We start from the raw sequence: 22,324 nt of genomic DNA, 5'->3' as shown, positions 1-22,324 counted from the left end.
GCCCTCCGCCGGCGGCCGGTGCCCGCTGCCCGCCCGTCCCAAGCAGCGGCTCGTCGCCTCGCGGCTTTCGGCTCCCCTTGAACTTCTTCTGCGGCTACTTTTGCCGGGTTTCCAGTTGTTTCCTGCGAGCGGCAGGCGGGGACGGGGACCGGGCAGCCGCGCCGCCGGCGGGGAAGGGACTCGGGAGCGCCCGGCGGTGACAGCGCTGCGCCGCTGCCCGCAGCCCCGGCCGCCCGCTGCCTGCCCCGGCGGGCAGGGAGCGCTGCCTGGGGCTCTCCGTACGGGCTGAAACACATGGCAGCTCGTCTGCCTCCTCCTCCTGCCCGGGCCATCGGCTCCGTCCAAAACTCCCGGGCTCCCCACTCAGACAGCTCCCGATCGCCGCCCGCGGCGTCCCCATCACCGCTCGACTCAGACCCGCCGCACCGGGGGTAGTTTGAGGGACGTGCCTTTGCCTTGCAGGCTTACCACCTGCAAACCCAGCCCCTACCCCTGCCCCTGCGAGCGCTCCCAAAGTGAATCAACGCCCTGTCTTCAACGCTGGCCACCCGGGAAACCCCCAAAGTGCCCGAGGCGACCGGGTCACTGAGTGGGTGTGCGGGGTCCCGGCTGGGTGGGCAAAGGGAACGGGACCTCGCTGCACACGGCAAGAGTGCAGGGTCCTGGCAGGGTGGGGAGGCTCACCCTGCCGTCTGGTATTTTGGGGAAGAAAAGGCAAGTTTGAGTGAACTCTGCACACTTCATGCAGGTGAACCAAGTGCCTGCAAACAGTGCAGTGTCCATCTGCCTTATGTAAGTGTCTGCTGTGCTAATGAATAATGGAATAAAAATCCCGCGGCATCAGGATATGTTTAGTTCTAGTATCTCTGTCCTCTCTTGTTTTCTCCCTGTAAAGATTCAATCCTGAGGAATATAGAGGAGTACAGCCTTGTCATCCCCACAAGCACCGATTCAGAGGGCAGGTTCCTATCCCACTTGGTGTCTGGACCGCCAAAAGCGCGCTTCAGGAGAGCTGTGGAGGACTTGCAACATGAAGCAGCAAATGAGCAGATATTTTACAATGTCACTGTTTTTGGAAGAGAGTTTCACTTCAGGTTGCGGCCAAACTCCAGGCTCGTGGCCCCTGGAGCAACAGTTGAGTGGCAGGAGGACTTTGAGGAGACTCATATTGAACCTCTCTATGGGAATTGCCTCTATGTTGGGGATATCACTGATCTGCCAAATGCTTCAGTCGCTATCAGCAATTGCGATGGACTGGTAAGTTACTTTTGTTATTATATCAAAGATAATTATTTTAATTTCCTACAGTCTTTAAATATAAAATGTGTGGACTGTCAGAAACTCACACCTCATATGGTAACTGTGAATGCAAATTAACTAATGTTCCCTTGTGTGGGAATAGCTGCGCTGCACCAGGAGCTGCTTTACAGACAGTGGCACTAGAAGTTTGAGCACACACTCTGAGGTAGCTGCTCTGGAACAGAACAGCTGAAATCAGCGTTTATGTTGATTTGTGGTAAAGTTACTTAAGGTGGCTGATGCTCTAAACCAGAAGGTTGAGTGGCAAGTTCTCAGCATCATCTTCCACTTCTCACTTTCAGCCTGCAAGGACAAATGTTGGAAAGAGTTAATCCCAAATAATGGGCTGGACTACTCTGGAAACAAATTTGATAGGTAAAATATGGTTTTGTCCTGGAAAATTTTAATTTATTCAGAGTCTGTTTTCTTGGATATTTCACTTGGTGAGTTTCATTGCCTAATCAAGTGATTGATGAAAAGTTGCAGAAGACTTTAAGTTTTATGAGCAAAACAGCTCCCTGTGATACATTTGTCAAAGCTGTGTGTTTTAAAACTGGCTGCAGCTTTCTGTTCTGGAGTGCATGTTCAGCACTCAGATTATCACTGCTTGTCCCTGACATCCTAAACTCTCACACTGTCATTTGAGCAGTAATTACTGCACAGTGATTTGTTTAGTGAGAAAAGGGCTATATTTTTAATAATGACCAGTTTATCTAGCTTGTACTTCCTTGTTATAGCCTTTAGAGTTTGTAATTTTGAGATTGCTTAATTGTAATGCATTCTGCCTCTGCATAACGAGCCAGTAGGAGTCAGTTGTATTTCTATTTATTTAGTCATAGGAAGTTGTTCATTTGCTGTGCCAAGAAGATGACATGTATGGAGATAGTATGTTGGCTATCTAAGAATGGAAGGGAATCAAATACTTTTCCCCTTAGTCTTTCCTTTCCTGCGGTTTCTCCTAGCCATGTGCATTCCTGTTTTGAGAAGCAGGTTTTAATGTTGCAGTTGTTTGATGTGGACAGCTGGCTGAGGGTAAGGGAAGCACCAGGACTGAGCAAGAGGAGCCTCTCAGAGAGCAGAGTGTGAGCCTGCAGTTCTGCCTCGGGGGGGAAGCAAAAGTTCTGTGCTCTCCCTGTATCTAGCACAGATCGTTTTGTGTAAGGCACATTTACTTGCTCAAGATTTACTTGCTCTTTACTTTTAGAACTGGGGCAGAGCCAAAGCTCTTCTTCCTTGTTCATGTGTACTGAAAGATGGAGGAAGATCCTGTTGATGGCTACTCCTTGCCTTGTGCTCTTCTCCTCAGCACAGATGTTGCCTGTAAGGGCAGGGGGGGAGCTTCCTTCCAGTGTTTGAGTGTGGGCTCCTTATATTTAGAAAAAAGAGTTATGATAAAATAGGAGTTAAAGCCAAACTTTGGACAAGACTCTGAAAGTCCAAAGCCTCATGCTGCATGTACAAATGACAAATGGTTTATAAAATGCAGTGAAAATAAAAATGAAAAGACTTTATAAATTACCGCTCTTTTCACATTTGTAATTTCTCAAATGCAAAAGCGTGAAGCCAGGCCTCAATGCAATAATAAATGCGCTCATAAATGACTGGAATCCAGAAAGCTACCAAAGGAATTGTAGTTGTCAACCTGTATGCCCAGCCCACGTGCCTGCCTTTTTCAGTGTTCTTGTTTTCATTAGAAGAAGCTGGAAAGTTGATCTGGGCTGGGAGGTGCCGCATTCTAATCTGGATGATTTTCACATAGAATTACAGCTTCTGTGGTTCTGCTAATACATTTGGAAATGGATTACTGCTTCCTCCAGGGGGCATCTACATGGTAGATGTTGCAGGGCAGGGATGTATTTTTTTTGCCCAGGTCACTGAAGCCTTCCTAGAGGAAGCATTGCCTCAATACCTTTAGGCTGTAAAGATTTCGCTGAGATTGTGCAGTAAATCTGTTTTGGAACAACAAATTGAACTCCAGTCCCTTGGGTACCATGTTCCATCTCTACCCTTTCCCTCCATCTCAGTTTCTTTCTTTTTTGTGGGGTGAGTGTATAAAACAGATTATCAATAGAATTACACAAACTCAAAGGAACTATACCAATGTTTCTCCAAAAGGCACTGCTCTTTCTATTCTGTGGGCAGAAATAATAAGCAAGTAACCACAGAAGTTAATACTACTTGTAATTATCTCTCCCTTTACCTTTTATTTCTTGTTTTTTGCAAGGAGTATTGAAGAGTCCTTGGAGCAATGTGTTGCCAGCAAGACATACTTAGACACTACTGGGGGCTGTGCTCTCCTTGGGTTTATTGACATGTGGATGTGAATAAAGACGTGGATAAAGCTATTCTCAACTGTTTTTCTATGTCCATTCTTTACTTCACACCTAGTTTTCTTCAGTGGGCCCAAGTATTTCCACCACCTTTTCTAGGTTATTCTGGAGACAGGGATGATGTACCTCTCTTACAAGTGTCAAGTGTTAGAATTTTACATTATAAGCTTGATTAATTTAATTCCTATTTATTTTTGAAGTGTAGGTGATTTGACATCTGTCTATGCTTCTCATGGTCTTCTGTCTTTTGCATCAGCCATCAGTGCTGAAACAATACTGGACTTGAACTGTCCTACTTTCATGTTTTACATTTCAAACTTTTGTTAACTGAATCTGGTTTAATTCAGCAAATACATCTACCACCTTACCAACTTCTGATGTTATTTCCTTTGAACATCCCTTTTGGTTTGCACTGCGCTGCCAACTGTGTCTTATTTCCCAGTTCTTGTCTTATAGAGTCTGGCTGCTGGAGTTGGTATTGCCAAATGAGAAGTTGTTAGAAGGCATTTACATGAAAACAGTAGATCTGTGAAGGGACTTTTGAACTGTACTATAAATGATGAAGATCTGCTGCCCTGGCTGAGGAGATCCGCATTAGTTTGCGTACTCACGGTTTTCAGTATCAGAAGTCAACGAAAATTTATTGACCTAAAAATCAGATCTGAGGCAGATGGAGAGAACTTCTGAAGTATGCAATCTAGGTGTGTTGTCAGAGCTGGAGTGGGTCATTAAAAATTGTGGGTGAAGAATCAAAGTTAAAAGTAATCAATAGATTTTTAACATCTTTCTGAATTATAAATGTGATTTATACCATGTTTAAAAAAAAAAAAAGTACTGTCAAAGCTTTCCCACTTAAGATGGAAACACTCTGGACAACTTGTTAATCATCTTGGTTGGCTTGATAGCATTCAAACTAATTCTCCACTGAGTGGGCAGAACAAGCATGGTCAGCTCTTGATGGCCTGCACACTGTGGTGGAAAGTGTTGTGCTTTGAGTATGTTCTTGGTCCTTGGCCAAATTCTTACTTGGGGATACAGTTGGAGGATGAGGGAGCTGACTGTCCTCTCCAAGGGTTGTGGAGAAGTGGTTGGAGGCTGAAAAAATTACTATAAAACAACAAAAAAAGTTAGGATTATGTTAATCCTTTCAGATTATTGCCTAACTGTGGAAACTTTCTTCACTTCAGCAGATGGACCTGCCATTGTAGAAGAAATCTTTACACGTCTAGATTTTTGATAAATACTTCTGCAGTGCTCGAGGATGTTATGCCAAAAATGTCTTCTTCAGGTTGACAGGATGGCACTATTTGGTTGAGGAAATTCAGAAGCATGAACTCCCTCCCTGTCTCCTCCTGACATTTGTAGTTTGTGAGCTAGAATGTGTACTTAGACAGGAAAAACACAGTATCAACACCACATCTGAAGTGGATAACGAACACATGATTAACTTAGGCTGCAGTGCAGAGTCAGATATACTGACAGGACTGAGAAGACTGAGGATCACTACTCCGTGATGAACAGTCAATGTGATTCGAAGCAAAAGAAGGAATATCAATTTCAGTAACATATCATGATGTCCTAGTTTGGCTCCATTAGTAAAATTCTCTTCCTTTTTTAAAGCTAAAAGATCAGCTCTCCAAAAAGTTCATAGTATTTTCATTTAAATGAAAAGTTATTAGAAGAAGATATGTAGAAACTGAGCTTTTCAAGCCATGTCTGATTGATTGTTTTGTAAATGAGCTGTAAGCATTATGTGGCTGAGGGTACCAAGACAGACACTTTACTAATGCAGTGGACTTGTTTCTTCTTGAGATGAACCAGGCAGGGTTTGCTCTACAACATTTCAGTCTTTCCTGTGCTCTGTGCTAACCCTCCCAAACTGTTTGCTCGCAGCCTGCTGGCTGGCTGGCTGCTTGCCCAGACTCTGTTTCTTCTAGAAATGCTTGGGACACTGGCAGTGCTTTTTCAGCTCATGCCCAATGCTACAGTATCTGCAGCCCTGGGCTCACCTGGGTGGGTTTGTGGTGATCCATTTCCCTTTCCTAACCAGTCATGGATCCCCAGGAACTGGCTGGTGCTTTGGCTGCTGTCAATACAAATGTACATCTGTCAGGTGTCCCAAGGTGCTGTTAGGTATTATTTATATTACGAGTATTTTCTTCCTGTTTTAAATCAGAGAACAAAACTCTTTTTCCTCAGTTTTTTATTTTACAGGCCTGTATTCATATTATCTAATTTCTAAAGTGTAGATGTAGAATCTCATGTTCAGATCCAGTCAATGGTTTTTCCTAAGAGCAATTCCGGCTACCCATGTGAAATGCTCACCTTTCTCCCCTTTCTCCTGCCACCTTCCCTGTATTCCTAAAGGTGTTTAGACACCTTGTGAAGTCTAGCCTTGTTTAGTACAGTTCTTCTTCACTTTGAGCATGAGCTTGATCTCTTTCAAGTCAGTAAATTTTAAGGTTATATTGTTATATACTCTTCTGACAGAGGTGTTTTCTTGGAACTGCCCCCAGAGTTGAAGGTGAATCTAGCTCACCTTAGGTGGAACTTGTAACTTACCTGGATAAGAGGGTGAAGGAACTGCTCCCAATGAATATACCAGGAGAAGGCAGACATGCTTATGTAACCATGTTGTTTTTCCTTTTAGACATCCATCTCCTGCTTTCATATGGATTTACAATTTAGTCGTGTTTCTTTTTGATCTGGTTTTTGGATTACACTGGTTTGTGGTGTAGAAAAAAAGCAGAACTCAAGGTAGCAAAATATTATCTTCAAAGTCTGGTCAGGTCAGTGCCTGACAGTTAAAACAGATGCCTGCTACAAGTAATTCCAGTAATTCCTTTTCTGTATGTTAAATTCTTAGCATTTACATTATGATGTTGCATTCATTTTAAGGAGATCAAAATTTGGCATATATAATCTTTTCATTTGGGAGCATTTTCTCATTAAATTAAACCAAAGTCAAACCAAAGTTGCCATCTGTGTTTTTTTTCTTTTCTTCATTTTTTTAATGTAATGGCAAAATTCACTGTGAGCCTTTTTGCTAAGTAGAACTGTAATAGAGTGGCAGAAGAAGTGCAAATAATTTCTGTGACGCAGTATAGAGCAAAATGTAAAAGCCATTGTCATTAAGGAAACAGCAGCCCTTCCTCTGCAGACGATCAGTGGGATCACCATTAACCCTTTTTCAGGGGCATTTTCAATTCAGTTGGGGTTTCCACGTGGGTAAGCCAAGCACATATGTGAATTGTAGAACAGTCAGAGCCTGACTGCACATCCCCATCTACACGCATCATTTAAAAGACCTGTGTTGCCTGGCAAAGCAATGGAGCTCTTTTGATGCCTAACACTCCAGCATGTCCCTGTTTTCACAGGATAGAGACTTTGCTTTGGAACCCATTCTCTGGGTTTCTGCTGTTCATTTCCCTGGCCAATATGAGCCTGGTTGGATGGTCCCTTCTGCTTTATAAATTGCAGAGGCTTTCCCTTTTAAAAGTTATGGTGTAATACACAAAGAGTGTAAACACTATGATTCAGCCTCCGACTGGAGTAAATTATCCTCTGCTGTCCTTAAAAGAGACTCTGTCATCAGTAAATACTATTTTTTTTCCTTTGCATCTTCTGTGCATGGATCATCTACCTACATTTTATCTGAGAGCAGAGCAAGTAATTTCCTACATCATACAGGTGGACACCATCTGGACAGAGTATCCTCAGGCAGTCAAAACTGGCATCTTTTGGTATGTTGTAGGCCTTTGGATAAAATGTAAGTATTTTTTTATGTCCTATTTGACTTTTTGCTGCACTGTCCTCATTGTAGTAGTGTCTCAGCTGTACTATACTGTTTGACCACACAAAAACTAATTTTCCAGCCAGAATATTAAACTCTCTACACCCAAGGAAAGGTGCCTAGTGTCTCCTGCTTGCCATCTTGAAAGACCCAGATATAGGAACTAATTTTGAAAAGGTCATAATTAATTTCTGGGGTAAGCAGAACATCTATTTTGAGAAGTCTGTCCCTCCTCAGCTTCCAAAGGTGTGTCCCTCAAAAAGTGCTCACTTACCTGCCAGCTCGCTGCTTCCTCCTGGTGTGGAGAGGGTGTTCCCTGAGAATTCAAGACTCCTGCAAATTGCAAGGCATTGCCACATTTCAGGTTAGTTACATGTTTGCTTTTTCCCTACAGAAAGTCAAAAGATATTTTTTTGGATCAACCAGAATTCCAGCTGTTGGATGGACCTTTTCTCCAGAGATCAGTTTTATTCGACCTACTTCTGAGTACTTTTTATTTATGGTGACTGTTGCTTTGTAAGCAGGTCATGCCATTACTTAATGGCACACTAGGACATTTCTCATACTGGGTCTGATTAAAACTGGACCAGGGAGCAGGTCTTGAGTGTCTTGCAGGGGGTTGCACAACCTTGCTCTGATGTGCACACCCTCCTTTTCGGATCACCTTGTCCCTTTATTGCCTTCTTTCTTCCAAAGTTTCAGTAAGTTCTCTAACACATCACATCTGGTTCCTTTAGCCCCTTTATCTGAGTGTGTTTTAAATTCATCTTTGTTTGCAGAGTCTTGACACAGCGGGTTCCCAGTTTTAATAGTCTGCAAATGAAAGGCCCACATTTCACACGCTATTTTCAGCACTGTTCTATTAAACTGTAACATTGAAAAGAAGAGTGTCCTCTTCAAGTGCAGAAGAGCACGTTGCTTCCTCATATCTAAATCACAGCTTCTCTTATAGATCTTCTCAGTTATTCCCAGGTCTCAAAACGTCTGGTACTTTCTTTAGATCTGGAGTTCTTGGAGTTGTAAGTGTGAATCTCAGCATTAATGTTACTGCTTTTTCTTCTAAGTAACTGTTTTTTGTTTAAAGAAAGAATTTTAAAGTAAGTGTTTCCCTCAAGGAAAAGACAGAGATGCCAGTTCTCTTTCTTGAAGTCTCAAAAATCACCGGGCCAGTGAAAATCATCCCAAGTATGTTGTTTTGAAGGTGTCATTTTACAGTACAGATGAGTTTCTCTTTACACCTTGTGCATTTTTTCTTGTGTGTGGTTCTGTGAGACTTTGTGCACTGGTGTGGGTTCCGTGGGCTGGCTGCCCCCCAAGTAGGGGAGGTTCATTTACTGAACATGGTAACTTCAGTATAATTTCATTCTCTCTAGTGCCACAGAGAGAACTTGCCCTCACCACTAATTTATATACTCGCTTTTCCCCCTCCCCTTCATGCCCCTTGTAGGACTGCATCTACTGATCTGTTTGTTTTCCAAATCTTTGCCTTGCTGAAATGGAAATCCCATTTGTACAACTTGCTGTTGCTTTTTGGTCTTGGCATCCCACGTGCGGCCAAGTTTTTCAGCGTTAGTCATCAAGTTTATAGATTCTTTAATTCCATTTAAATTTGTTTATGTAGAGTTTGGTATTTTTCACCTTGACTGCTTCATTTGTGACCCTTATCTTCAAAATAAAGACACTATTAATTCTTCACTTATGCAGCTCTCTGTGGAGAATTCAGTGGTTGGAGTTGCCCAGCGTCCCTCATACTTTCTGACTCTTCCACCTGCAAAGTACAGTGTTACCAGTTTTCTTTTGATGTGGTGAGCTATAAATACAGCTACTTTAACTTCTTTCCTGCTGTCATTCCCTTAAACTTTTCCTGTAGTTGCCACCTCTGCGTTTGAATTTCATTATATGGTCAGACTGCTTTTTCCCAGCATTTAACCTCTAGCCTGGTGGACCTCAGGGGACAAATTACAATCTATTTTCCACTGAAATTAAGTGTGAAGCCTACTAATCCTGTAATGAGAAAGTCAGTGGACTTCACTGGTATCTGTGGATAAGAGGAGCTCCTTCTACCTGTAAATAGATACAGCTAATTTATGCATGTAAGTTATTTCTCTTCACTAAGTCTGTGGAGTACAGGTTGCTGTTATTGTCCTATAATGAAGGCAAATGATTTTTAGTTTTCTGAGGCAAGAAAACTGGAAGGAAATACCTGGCATATGGTGAACATTTAAGCTGTGTTTTGAAAAACGTGAAATCAAAATATCTACCTGAGATTTAGGGTGGCACAGAGCCACACCTTGAGTCTTTAAGCCTTTATTAGTGTGTTTTCTGATTTACTGTCACTGTAAGAATAATGAAGTGTGGAGAAGAACCTGCATGGCTAATGAGCAGGCTGGCTAATGAGCAGGCTGGCCAGCAGCTCTTTTCCTGTGCTGCATCACTTACAATCCTGACAAGAAGCAGTCCATGAAATGGCAGGGAGCATTGAATTTTTGTGAATGATACAGCAAATTTCTACAGGAGCCCTGAGTGCAGCTCTCTCAGGCTGCTGCTTCCCAAGGTTGTGGGCAGTCCCTCTTTCACCTCTGCCCCCTCCCTCTGTGCCCTGGGGGCTGCTGGGCTGCAGAAGCAGCTTCCAGCATGTCCAGTGGAGCTCTGGACGTGCATCAGCCCCCTCAGGCAAACCCATCCAAAGGCACCTTCACACCACACACCCAGGAGGGGCACTGCAGACTCAGGGCTACTCTTGCACAATTTGGTCCGTGGGAGGGATTTCTCTTTTAAGTTTTGTTTCTGAACATGTGCTTTTTTGGCATGATTTAATGAGTATTGTAGATTATGGAACGGAGAAAATCAAAATAATACTTCGAGTCCAACAGGAAAGAAAGGCTTACTTTCTTGGGAGTAAAACTATTTCAAGAGCTAAGCATAGTAGTGCACCATTTACATTTTAATTCAACTACAGTAAAATGATAGAATTTAGAAAGGAGGAGGGGAAAGCACAGATTTTACTCCAAGCACTTGCTGAATTTTTTAATTAGATGTTAAGAAAAGCTTCTTTGCCAAAATGGCTGTCAAACTTTGGAAGAGGCTGCTCAGGGAAATACAGATGTGGCACCTGGGGCCGTGGTTTAGTGTGGACTTGACAGTCCTATGTTAATGGTTGGACTTAAAGATCTTCCAAGTCTCTTCCAACCTAAATGAGTCTGTGGTTCTGTGATTCTCATTTCTGTGCTCTTTCCCCCATATGCAAAAGGCAGAACTAACATCCAGTACCTGCCCTAAGCAGCTGCACCTTGCATTTCTCCCGTGGTGAAGTGTGTGACTCCCAAGGCTTGTGCAAGGGCTGGTGCCCATGACCACCACATCATCTGCAGGGAATTCCCATTCCCAGGACAGAGCCTATGCTTTGGAAAAAGAGCCTACAGAAAACAGAGATTAACCAAGGGTAGGTGGCAGCACAGGCTGTGGTTACTGTTTTAGTGGTGGGTTTATTTGTTTTAAATCATGCCTTTTGGGTAAATCATGTTCTTCCAACTCATATGCAGAAGAATATACTTCTTCATTTTTTAGAGTGCTAAAATTGTGAGGCTTTTCTTTCTCCTGGGAGAGAAGCTGTTGAAGGAATGTGAGAGATGCTGCTCAGAAAGCATTCTGCTAACCAGAATGTATTTAAGAAACAGTCTTTGAGAAATAAATCTCTACCTGATGATGAAGACAGCTGAGCTGGGCCAAGGGTCTTCCACGTGCCAACACTCTCACGTGACAGGAGTTATATCGGAAGATGACGGGCTTTGAAGCTTGCAAGACTGAAAATGTCAAAAAAATTTTATATACCTAAAGTAATGTCTGGATAAAATGGTGTCTTTCAGACTTCAAAATGCTCTCTGTAGAGCACCGTGAACGTACATAAGGTCACAATCTTTTACCTGTTATGAACAACAAAACAAACCCCACCCCAGAACCCAGAAGCAGAAATTTTACACCACTTCTGTTCAATACCACTAAGGACGTCAGAGATAGGGAAGTTTTAGAGATGAATTTGGATTGATTTCAGATTTATAACCAAGCTTGAAATCGGAGTTTTCTAATAGTTTTAGGTTTCATTGTAAAAATGGCAAATCCACCATTCATCAGTAAACCAAAATATTTAATTCCCAAATAAGTGCTAAGAGGTGTCTGTCAATATTAAATTTGTTTGCAAAGTTACAGCACATTAAGGCTGACATAAGCAGCAAGTGTAAAAATGGGATTAATCAAAGGACGATTTAGTACTCTGAAAGAAGAATATGAAATTCAGTCTGGATAAGTAATAGACAAGCAAAGAAAGACAAGACCATTTACAAGATGTTTTGAATTAATTTAAACTCCTCAGTAGGAGAGTGTAATGAATTTCTGTGAAAATAAAGTGCTTAGTTCACTGCCAGCAAATTAAGCCCAACAATAATCATACGCATCTTATAAAATAGAATAAAAATGCTGAACCTGTGAAAATACAGTGTAATCTTCAATTTATCTAAACAGAAAATCACACAGAAAAAAAACCAGATCTCTGTCAATGTTTGTGTCATGATCCAGCATCATTTTACATAAGGGCCAGGGAGGTCTCACGGCAAGTAGCTGATTTTTGGGTCTGTTCCAATGCTGCTGAAGTGAATGTGTTTAGTTTCACTGGCTCCATTTGGCTTTGTGTGGACAGGCTGATTAGCAGAGTATTTGGGACAAAAAGCAGGCCACGGAGTATTCCACATCACAACCTTGTCTTTCACCTTGTTCTCTGTCCCCTGATGCAGTGGTGGTGGGGAGGGAGGTGAGTATGAGAAGCTCAAGTGCAGCTTTTCCCATGGCTGTTTATATCCCGTGTGCTGGATGGAACAGGACAGAACTGTGTGCCTCTAAACCTGAAATAGCTCTGCTAAACCTTCTTCCCTTTCTGCCTCACACCACATCCCCACCACAGAAGAGGTGATGCATTAAGTAAGGGGGAGGGATCAGGAGAAACCCTCCAGCCCATGCCAGGAGGATGAGGCAATTCCAGCTGCCTTGAATTTGCAGGCTCATTCTGACAGCTTTTCTGTCTCCATCTTCCTATGAAGAGAAAGGAGAAAGATTTTCCTGCTGAGACTGCCGCTCTTTGCTTCTGCACTGCTGGAGGCGTGGTGGTGGGAAAAGCTTTTTCTGCCTAACATGTTAGCTTTGACCTCAATAAAACTAGCATCACTTGCAGAAAACCCCACCCAAACGCCAAATACAATCCCCCAACAAAAAAAGCCAACCCAAGTCGCAAGAGAGAACAACATGAGAAAAACTCTAATTGCACATCTGTTCAACAGACTTTTGTGATAACTCAGCAACAGCTAATTGAAACTCCTGGATCATAAATATGCTTTCAGCCAAACTGGAGTTTACTTTCCCTGATGCTATCTCCTTTCAACTCCCCACTGCACTCTGAGGTTCTGGTGGTCAGGATTCCAACAATCTGTCACTAGATGGGAAAATTAGAAGTTGGGTCCATTCAATTATAATCAGCCAAACCTCTGTTAATCTGCATCATCGTGTCTCCACAGATTTCTGGGAGCTCTGTCACTTTGCATTAGCTGAGGACCTGGCCTTATGTAATTAGATGTTTTCACACTCGTGTGGAGATATGCCCTCCTCCAGCAGTCTGGGTTACAGGCTCCCATGGTTTGAAAAGAGACACACTCCTTGGGAGGCAGCGGGACACACAAGATCTGTGAATGTGTATATGTTTTCATGAGATTTCACTAAGTAACATATTTAGGGTTTGCTTTTTGGAAATGGCAAAGTGGCACTGAAATGGCGCTGAAAAGGGAGACTGGGAATCCCAGGATCTTTGAAGGGTCCTTGGTCTCGAATGGGCAGGCTGGTTAAAGACACAGCTCCAGGCACTGCTGTTTGTCATACAAAGCTCACTGAGGGCCTCGTGGCTCCCTGCCTCTGGATTTCCATTCTCACGTAATTTTTGTGACATTTTCATGTTATTATGCAAGCCTGTAGAAATCATGACAAGACTAGGAAAACTGTGGAATAAATGCGATGCTGGTAACGTGAAATTCATCCGTGATAGATATACTTAGGTCTTTGAAGGATTTAGCTGCTTCTGGCAATTTTGTGCTCCTTTTGGGTGATTTGAAGAGGTGTTTGCTTTGACTTGTGGGTTTAAGAAATATTTGTACTTAGGTAACGCTTTTATAGTGCACTTCCAGAATGAACTCCATGCAATCTTTAATCCAAGGATATAATTTTTGGACCACTGAATCACTGCTTGCAAGTTCTGCAATAGATTCTAGCTATCCCACTGTGGGAAAGCATTGGTTTTTTTTTCTCTTTTCATTTTATATTTGTTTATATTAAGACCACTTTTCACTGACGTCAGAGACCTATCAGGTCAGATCTAATCCTCTATATCTCATGGTGCGCTGGCTAGATTAGCCCTAATACTTGTGTTTTCTAGTCTGTGTGGAGGCAGCTTTCACCTTGGAATGATGTCCTCCCTGGAGCTGGTTCTAGGGGATGATTGAGCCTGTAGGTTCTCACTCCTCACCTTCACAGAGCCAGGGACCTTGTCAGCATCCCTCCTTTGCCGAGGAATGTGGAGCAAATGGCCATCTTTGAAATTGTTGCCAAGAGCTGGTGAACTTGCTCCACCACAGCAAATGGATTTGAATTCCAAAGCTGCACAGATTGTTTGGAAATCTACCTCCCTCCCCTCTGGCTGCTGCTGGGCTGCTGGGCAGTTCTGTTCTCCTTCTCATGAGCTGGAAAGTCTGCCTTCACTGGGGAAAAATGCACTGTGGTTCCTGTGGAGAAGTGTAGTGCTCAGAGCAGTGAGATGACTGTCTCTGTTTGGGATTTGGGGGAGAGAAAGGGATGTGTCAGAATGAAGGCCAAAAGAAAGAGCAGTTGGGGACCTCAGTGTCAGCAGGGCAAGATGCTGAGCACTGGCACTGGAGTGCTGAGGTGGTGAGAATATCTTAGGAGTGGCCCATGCAGCAGGAAGGAGCAGAAAACACTGTGTTTCCTGGCAATTCACAACAGAATCCTTGCTTAGTGAATGTTCTCCTTTAATGAGTAGCTCCAGAAGGGAGAATGAAGCAAGAAGTGATGCTCCCAATTATTCTCAGTGCAAGTTTGCAGGGAAAGGCTGGAATCTGACTCTGTGGGAGAGCAAACAGAGGTTTCTGCACCTCCCAACCCAGTGCACGTGTCAGTACAAGGTGAGTCAGGGCTGCCCAGAGGCACTGGGCAGATGGGAGCAGGGAGCTGGAGACACGTGCCCACATCACCAACATGTCCTGGTGTGCTGCAGGACAGGCCCCTCCAGAGCTGCTGTGATGGATTCCATGGGAAGGGTCACAGCTACAGCCCAGAAGGCAAGCATCTCTAAAGCACCTCTAAACCTTGCCCTGAATTCTCTTCTTTCTCTATTAACATTCTGTCAAAGTTGTTTTCAAGGAAATTTGTCCCCCAGCCTACTGTGCTGCCAGGCTGGAGTAGTGGGAAATGAAAAAAAACCCCACATTGAAAGCAACACCACAAATCTGGGTTTTTTGTTTGGGCTTTTGAGAATTTAAAAAAAGAATCCTGTGCCGCTGCTGCTGAGTCAGCACTGGTTAGATGTGATTTCTGAACGTGATTTCTGTGGTCAAACTTTACACAGAACTTTGATGTTTAATGTGCCAGTCAATTAAACCATGCTGCTATGCTAGAAATGATGTGGTGGCTTTGTGTGGCTTGCTTGGTATTGCCAAAATGGGTCAAAAGTATCAGGAGGAGGTTTAATCTCCCTGTTTACATAGTGTCATTTTGCTTGCTTTGTGGTTCATTGCTTTCTGCAGCGGCTGGGGTATAGTCTAAGAGCAGGAAGCCTCTCTCTTCCGTGTGACAAAAATAGCCGGTGCTCTCTCCTGCTGGTTTGATTAAAGTCTTTCTGGAGGTTCAGCTGTGCTGTACTAGGGCTGACTGCTCTGCTGAACAGAGCTCTCCTCAGCCAGGCCCTGGCTGTCCTGGTGCCACCTGGTCAGGTGTGGGTGTCTCTGGCCAAACAGCCTTAGTGGCTGAGTGACATTGGTGAAGTTTTCTGCAGAGCAGCCCAACAGACCCAGAGTTGGCACAACTGTGGTGGTGCCAGACAAAGAAAAAGGACCTTTTAAACAGTTCTGTTGCCAGGTCTGTCCTCTCAGGGTGAACCCTCCTGTCCTTGCACAGCAGAGGAGCCCCAGGAAAAGCTTCAGGAAGGTGTCACCCTCTGCCGTGGGAAGGTTTCTCACAGCGAAGCTCTGCACACATTTAGATGCCTTCTGACACTTTAATCGGACTGGCAAAAAAAGAGCTGTCCAGCTGTTTTTGTGAGATGTTCAATAATGAGATTTACTTTAAAGTGGGTAAAAACCTTAGGAAGGTTTTAAGATTGTACTTTAAAGTGTAAGCTTGGTATATCTGTTCTTTTCCTAGGGGTGTTTTATTTGATTCTGGTATTAAACCAGGAGTTGGTCCAAAACCCGTTAACATAAATGAAAAGAGTTTTATTGACTTTGATGGGATTTGGATCATGCTGCACTAATTAAATAGTAAAGTATCCATTAGTAGTGAAGAAAACAGAAGAGAGGAGAGCCAAATTCTGTTGTGATGAACCCTGTGAAGCTGAGTGAAGTGCAGCCAAAGTCTCAGCATCTTTACAGATGAGCTTTCCCATATTTCTCTGCCTCAGTCCTTCTGACACAGATACATGATGGATTTTTGAGCGAACTGAATTTATAAAAAATCCTTACATTTATCCTGCCTATTTACAAGTTTTCACAGACACATTTAGTCAATAAGTATTACCTTATTCAAGGAAATAATAAGAAAAAAGTGGAAAGTGAGATGTGACAGAAGAAAAAGTTATGCTTTAAACAGCATTGAAATCAGGTACTAATAATTTGCACTTACTTTGCCTAAGTATTCTTGTAACATTCTTAAGGAACACAGATCTAATAGATTCCAAAGGAAAGAGAAACAGCTTTTCACTGTTACTGATGTAGTTAGTAGAAGGTAAAGTAAAAGTTAATATCTTATGTGTCTGGAAGATCTGCATAAAAAGTGGGTTTTATTTAAAAAATAAAATTTAAAAAAGGCTGTTCTGGAACTGGCCAAAACCCAACTATGTACAGACAGCTTAAAAATACAGTAATAAATTAATTTATATGGGCTGCTGGCTGGATGTTAAAAGGATCTGACATTAAAAACTCAGAAATGCTGTTCCTCATTCCTCTTTCTGTGACCCACTTTGCCTGGGTGGCAGCAGTGGCCCTTGAATTCAGTAGCCTACAGCCCTGCTGAGACAGGAGATCTACACTCCCAAAAGGCATTTATGGGAATTTCCCTAAGACAGTGGGATGGTTGGAAAACACGTCTCATTTGAAACAAGTTGGATGTGTTGGGATTCGACTGTAACCATGTAAGCTGAGGTTTGGAGGACATGAGGAGCCCATCTGTGTTTGGCTGTCAGCTCTCTTTAGGCGCCTTTGACAACACAACCCCAAATGAGATGTTTTCTGAAAACAACTTGCTGCCATTGTTTGCCTGCTGTGCATTTGCTGAAGGACAGTGCTCTCAAGCCAGTTCACAAGGTTTTTCCCATTTCAGATATTTGTCATCAGGTTTCCTAGCACCCTCTCAAACTTAGCAAAAAAGAGGTTTCCCCACCTTCACTGCTCAGGTATTAATGAAGAAATGTTGTCTGCAATTTGGTTTAGGTTTTAACTAAAGTTATCAGACAAAGATGTTAATCATGCCACGGTGATCCCATGACCCCATCTTCTGTGTTTACAAGTGTATCTTGGCCTTCTACTTGCAAAAATCATGAGGTCTTGTCAGCTGCAACTGCAGATTGGAGAGTAATTATTTAAGTTGAATTGTAGATTAGTACATTTTTCAATTCTGTGATGGCCCAAATTTCCTCCCTCAAAATATATCTATATCTATATCTATATCTATATCTATATCTATATCTATATCTATATCTATATCTTATCTATATTCTAGTAGACTGAAATTTTCTAGAATACTCAAAATAAGAAAAGATGAAAGGAAAGAACCAGTCTGAGGCCCAGCAGCTCAAATTCGCTTCTGTACTTCCAAAAATAAAGTGTCAGAAGCAGAACCCTGTGTCCTCTTTTTATAAATCATCTCTTTTAAATCCGGTGGATAACTAATAGAAAGTTTTCAGAAGAAAAAACAAAAGGCTTTATGCTTTATATAAGAAAGATTAAGTGCTGAGTTTTTTTTTTTCCTTGAATACATGGGTGTGTAGGAATTGTGTTTTAGAATCAGGCTTTTCATGAGGCCTGCTGAGTAAAACTGTTGTTTGAGGAGGTCAGAATTGTTCTTGTGCTTGTTGGGAGGGCAGAGAATGAAGCAGAAGAGATTGGCATTGAGAGATGCCACTGCAAAGCAACACCCCAGAAGGGCAGGTGTCACCTTGCAATGGTGACAGGTTGCAAACAGGGTTATAAAACAGGGCTTAGGATGCAACTGAGAACTGCCAGACTGCACAAGGATGCAATTCTGCTGTTTTCTGATCAGCTCTACTCCTACATTTGTTCTGTTGGCCAATGTGGGTTCACAGGGAAGTAAGGTTATATAAAAGTTAAAGGTTTAACCCTTCAAAGAGCATAACTATTCACTAAAGTAATTTTATTAATTATAAAAAGAAAATTAGAAGGAGACTCCAGCACAGGGGAATATAGAGATGGATTTGCTTCAAAAGAAACTCTTTCAATATAAAATTACTTTTTGCTCTGAGACAAGGAAAATAATCCAATATATAATGCAAATGCTCTCATTACATTTAGCTTTGTTGTTCCTAAACAGAAACATTTCTGTCTGAGAACAAATAACAAACCAATTTTTCCCCATCCTAAACCTAATTTGGCAACCAACTAATTTGTTGGCCCAATGTTGGTTTTTTAAGAAATTCCCAACATAAAATGTTGCCTTATGTTCCAGGCAATATTGCATATGTTTCCATAGCAACCTCTTCTCATGTCTTGAACTTGTCAGCATCAACATATGACATTTTAAACTATAAAGCATTTGCATGTACTGCTGCCTCTTTGGACATGAATGAGATTTGCCAAAAACTGGGGTTTTTTTGAGACAGTTGAAGTTAGGTAAAGGTGATGGACTCAGATATTCTTTGTACCTCCTGCTTTTTTACAAAGAATAAGGAAGTTCTTTGATTTCTCACTGAACTCAGGCAATGGGACACAGATTCCTGCTCCAGCTCCAAGGTCAACAATGAACTCGAAGTCTGTTTTTTTTCCCTTAGGACTGTTTGTCAGTGGGTTCTGTGTCTGATTCTCTGCACTGTGTGTTTTTGGGCTGTCTGACTTTTCTCAGGTGCACCTGCTCCTCTGTTCTGTGTTCAGCAGAGTTGTTCTTGACCCTGGACATGCAGGCTTTGGACAGTGATGTACACCAGATCTCTCTCTGTTCATCTGATGCTTTTAATTTTAAACGCAGAGAATGGTGAACCCTTTTCAGTTTAAGTGCAGCCTAATCCAAGAGAGAGTGTATTTGCAAAACATTTGTGAAATAAAAGAACTGAAGAAGGGGAACAGAAAAGTCCTAGTCAACTTGGAGGAAATAGAAGAGATGGTGTTCCAGTGAGCAGTAAAGAGAAATTGGTGTGACTAGACAGACATAACTGTAAAACATTCTCTAGGAGGGAGCACTAATATAATTGTATGATATGTGCTTTTACTGTCTTCCTTTTTCTGTCTGTACCATGGGTTGGCTGCTGATTTGATCTTCTAAAATATATATTTGCTGATATGGACAAGCTGCCAAAAATGTGACTAGTACAAAAATGCCCATTGATCTCTTTTTAAGGCCTGTATTAACACTGCTCTCTGGAAGACAATAATCACTTCTCGGTCTTTGTAGTATTTATACAGACACCTTCCTAAAGGATAGCTCTACTTTTCCAAACAGAGAGGAACATTTTTATCAGGTTTGTGAGGCCAAGTTTTGACATTCTGTGTGTGGAGTGGCTTCTGGGGGCAGCTGCTGAAATTTCCCCCCATGTCCACCAGTGCCAGTGGCTCCAGAAGGGACTCGCTGCTGGCCAAGGCTGTGATGGTGGTAGTGGCCCTGGGATAGCATGTTTTAAAAGAAGGGGAAAGAACTCGCAGCTTTGGTCAGAGGAGTGAGAATATTTGAGAGCAGCAGCTCTGCAGACCCCGAGGTGGAGGTGCTGCAGGTGCTGGAGCAGAAATTCCCTGAGATGAGGCCAGATGTCCCCATGCAGCCCATGGAGGAACACGGGAGAGCAGAGATCCACCTGCAGCCCAAGGAGTGGAACTGGGCAAGAGTGTGAGGAGTCCTCCCCCTGAGGAGGAAGGAGCAGCACAGACAGTGTGTGAGGAGCTGACTACAGCCCCCATTCCCCATCCCACTGCACCATTGTGGGGAAGGAGGCAGAGAATTCAGCAGTGAATTTGAGCTTGGGGAGAACAGAGAGATGAGGTGGAAGGTGTTTTTAGGGTTTGGTTTTATTTCTCATTACTGTACTGTCATTTGATTGGTAATAAATTAAATTAATTTTCCCAAAGTCAAGTTTTGCCTGTGGCAGTCATTGGTGAGTGATCTCTCCCTGTCCTTATGTCAAACTAGAGTATTTTGTTGTATTTTATCTCCTCTGTCCATCTGAAGAGGATGGCTTTGGTGGGCATCTGGCACCCAGCCAGTGGCCCCCTACTACAATACCACTCTCCTGTTTTGGCTGTCAGTGTGTATTTGGATTTATCCTTCATACCATTACGTGTGAGAGAGCTGATTTATGCAGCAGGACTTGTCATGGCCTTAAACCCTTACTGCAGTGGTGTATTTCCACATAAGAATAAAAACAGGTCAATGGCTTGTTTTGCCTTGATTTATGAGTTTATGGCTTGGAGCAGGAGACTCCTTTTATTGATGACTCTGTGCATTCAGAAGATGTGGGTGTAGATTCTTTTCTCTGTCTTCACTGAAAATAGATATCACAGTGGTGTTTAACTCTTAGGAACCATGCTGAAGTGTCCCCCATGCACTGCTCCTTACAAGGTGTCCCTGTGCCAGTCACTGGCCCCACAGGCACTCACAACTCCTGGGGGAGCTGCGGCCCTCTGGTCATTCATCTGAGGGGAAGGTTTTTCCAGGTAGGGAATAAACTTTTCTCTGTGAGACCTGGCAAGAGAAGTGATAGTGGAATGAACTTCAGTGATTTGTCTAGGACTGGGCATGAACTCTGCTCTCAAAGCAGAGCAGATACTGTTTGTGCTAAAGCAATAACTGCAACAAAAAAGTTATAAAATCTGGGCATGTATCTGTGACTATGGGCATGAAGAGCCCATGTTTATATTCTGGGGTAATATTTATCAGGAGATAAACTTTATCAGGAGAGATGAGGAGCAGATGCTCGAATTTCTTGTGGACTTTCTTCCTAACTAGCCTGGTACAGTATGTTCTTGGGCCAGTGCATTGATCTAGCTGGAATATAGCCAAGGAGAAAACAATTTCATAATTTTAGTTTGCTAATCAGGAAATGAGATAATTCATATTAAAGAAAATCTCTTTTTGGAAAAAAACCTGAAGCCTTCTGGTCACTTTGCAGGCATTAATTTTCAGATAAAGAATTTTTATTTTGCTTCTGAACCAGCCAAATCTTTAATACAAATAGCATAAAGCTTGGTGTTTTCTGTGTTCCTTAAATCCAGCTTCAGAAAAGAAAGTGGCCTTTCCTTCCTTTCAAAATACAGCTGCTCCTTTTGAAATTCTAGCTGTGTAAATACACTTGTTGCTCTCTTCTGTTAGTTTTCTGCATCTTTTGCTCACTGGAGTGTAAAACAATAAGTGTCATCTTCAAACCCTCTTTGGAAGACTGGGAAGGTTCTGTTGTTGCAGAGGGAATTACTGAGTTTCAGTACTGGCTTTTTTTTGCCCCTGCTTTCTAAGGAATGCTACCATTTTCCAGAGTTGTTCTTACACGAACAGTTCTAAAGTGCTTGTCTCTTTCTTTATATTTCCTCTGATTTCATTCTCTTCTGCATGTTGAGGCCCTAACTGAATGCAGCATCACCCTCTGCTTCTGAGAAAAGGAAATTGGGGACTTCAGTGTCCCAGCATTTGTGTCTGTTGCCCTTCTCTCCTGCTGGAACTGTCACCCTCTGAGCTGATGAGCTGCAGTCCCCTGGGTTCCTTCTGCCTGGCAGCTCCTTGGAGGGTGCTGGTTCATCTCCCCACAAAAGGGGGTAAATTTGGGGGTGGTTGGAGAAACAATTTTTGGATCATAAAGAGAAAGTGGACCAAAAGTGTCATATGAAGCCTCCTGCCTCTGTGGCTCTTTGACCTCCCTCTTTTAATCTCCCCCAGGCCACAGACATGAGCCATGTGAGGAAGTGCTCACTCACTAAAGTGAGTAAAGCATCCCTCTTTTTCCCGTTTGTTTGAAATCAGTGGAAGTAGCAATGCTGTGGTGGCTTGAGAGAGGTCAGCTCAGCTGAGTTCAGCAAAAAGTGACTGTAATATTACTTTACTTTCATACTGAAGTGGTCGCACCAATTTTGAAATTGAGAATTATTTAATTATTTGAGGCAGCACAATTAAAAGCCAACAGATGAAAGTTGATTTAACAATAATTTTCTTTTTATCAGGCTTCAGGGTCATGATTTTCTTTTTATATAACCTTTATTTTAATCTTCTGCGTAGACTTTACCAAGTACATATTGCTCTTTCCTTTAGAAAAAAAATCTTTTCAGTTTCTGGGTTAAGATTTATGGAAAATACTGGAAAAGGAAGGTTTCTTGGAGTACTCTGTGTATATCATTATATTTCAGTGTGCTTGAAACATTATATTGTATATTGG

General features: G+C 42.5%; 1 protein-coding gene across 1 annotated transcript in view; it reads left to right on the top strand.

The window, feature by feature from the left end:
• Nucleotides 1-294: 294 nt before the first annotated feature.
• The window catches only part of LOC136367763 (A disintegrin and metalloproteinase with thrombospondin motifs 2-like), a 139,366-nt gene continuing 117,336 nt past the window's right edge, over nucleotides 295-22,324 (top strand). Inside the window, exons 1-3 of the mRNA XM_066329560.1 lie at nucleotides 295-431; nucleotides 463-515; nucleotides 896-1,257. Of these exons, the coding sequence (XP_066185657.1) occupies nucleotides 295-431; nucleotides 463-515; nucleotides 896-1,257 (552 nt within the window). The remainder of the gene's footprint in view (nucleotides 432-462; nucleotides 516-895; nucleotides 1,258-22,324) is intronic.

Source organism: Sylvia atricapilla, chromosome 14 (assembly GCF_009819655.1).
Source record: "Sylvia atricapilla isolate bSylAtr1 chromosome 14, bSylAtr1.pri, whole genome shotgun sequence".
Lineage (NCBI taxonomy): Eukaryota > Metazoa > Chordata > Aves > Passeriformes > Sylviidae > Sylvia > Sylvia atricapilla.
The sequence above is the reverse complement of the archived record's forward strand: the minus strand, read 5'-3'. Positions and strand labels throughout refer to the sequence as shown.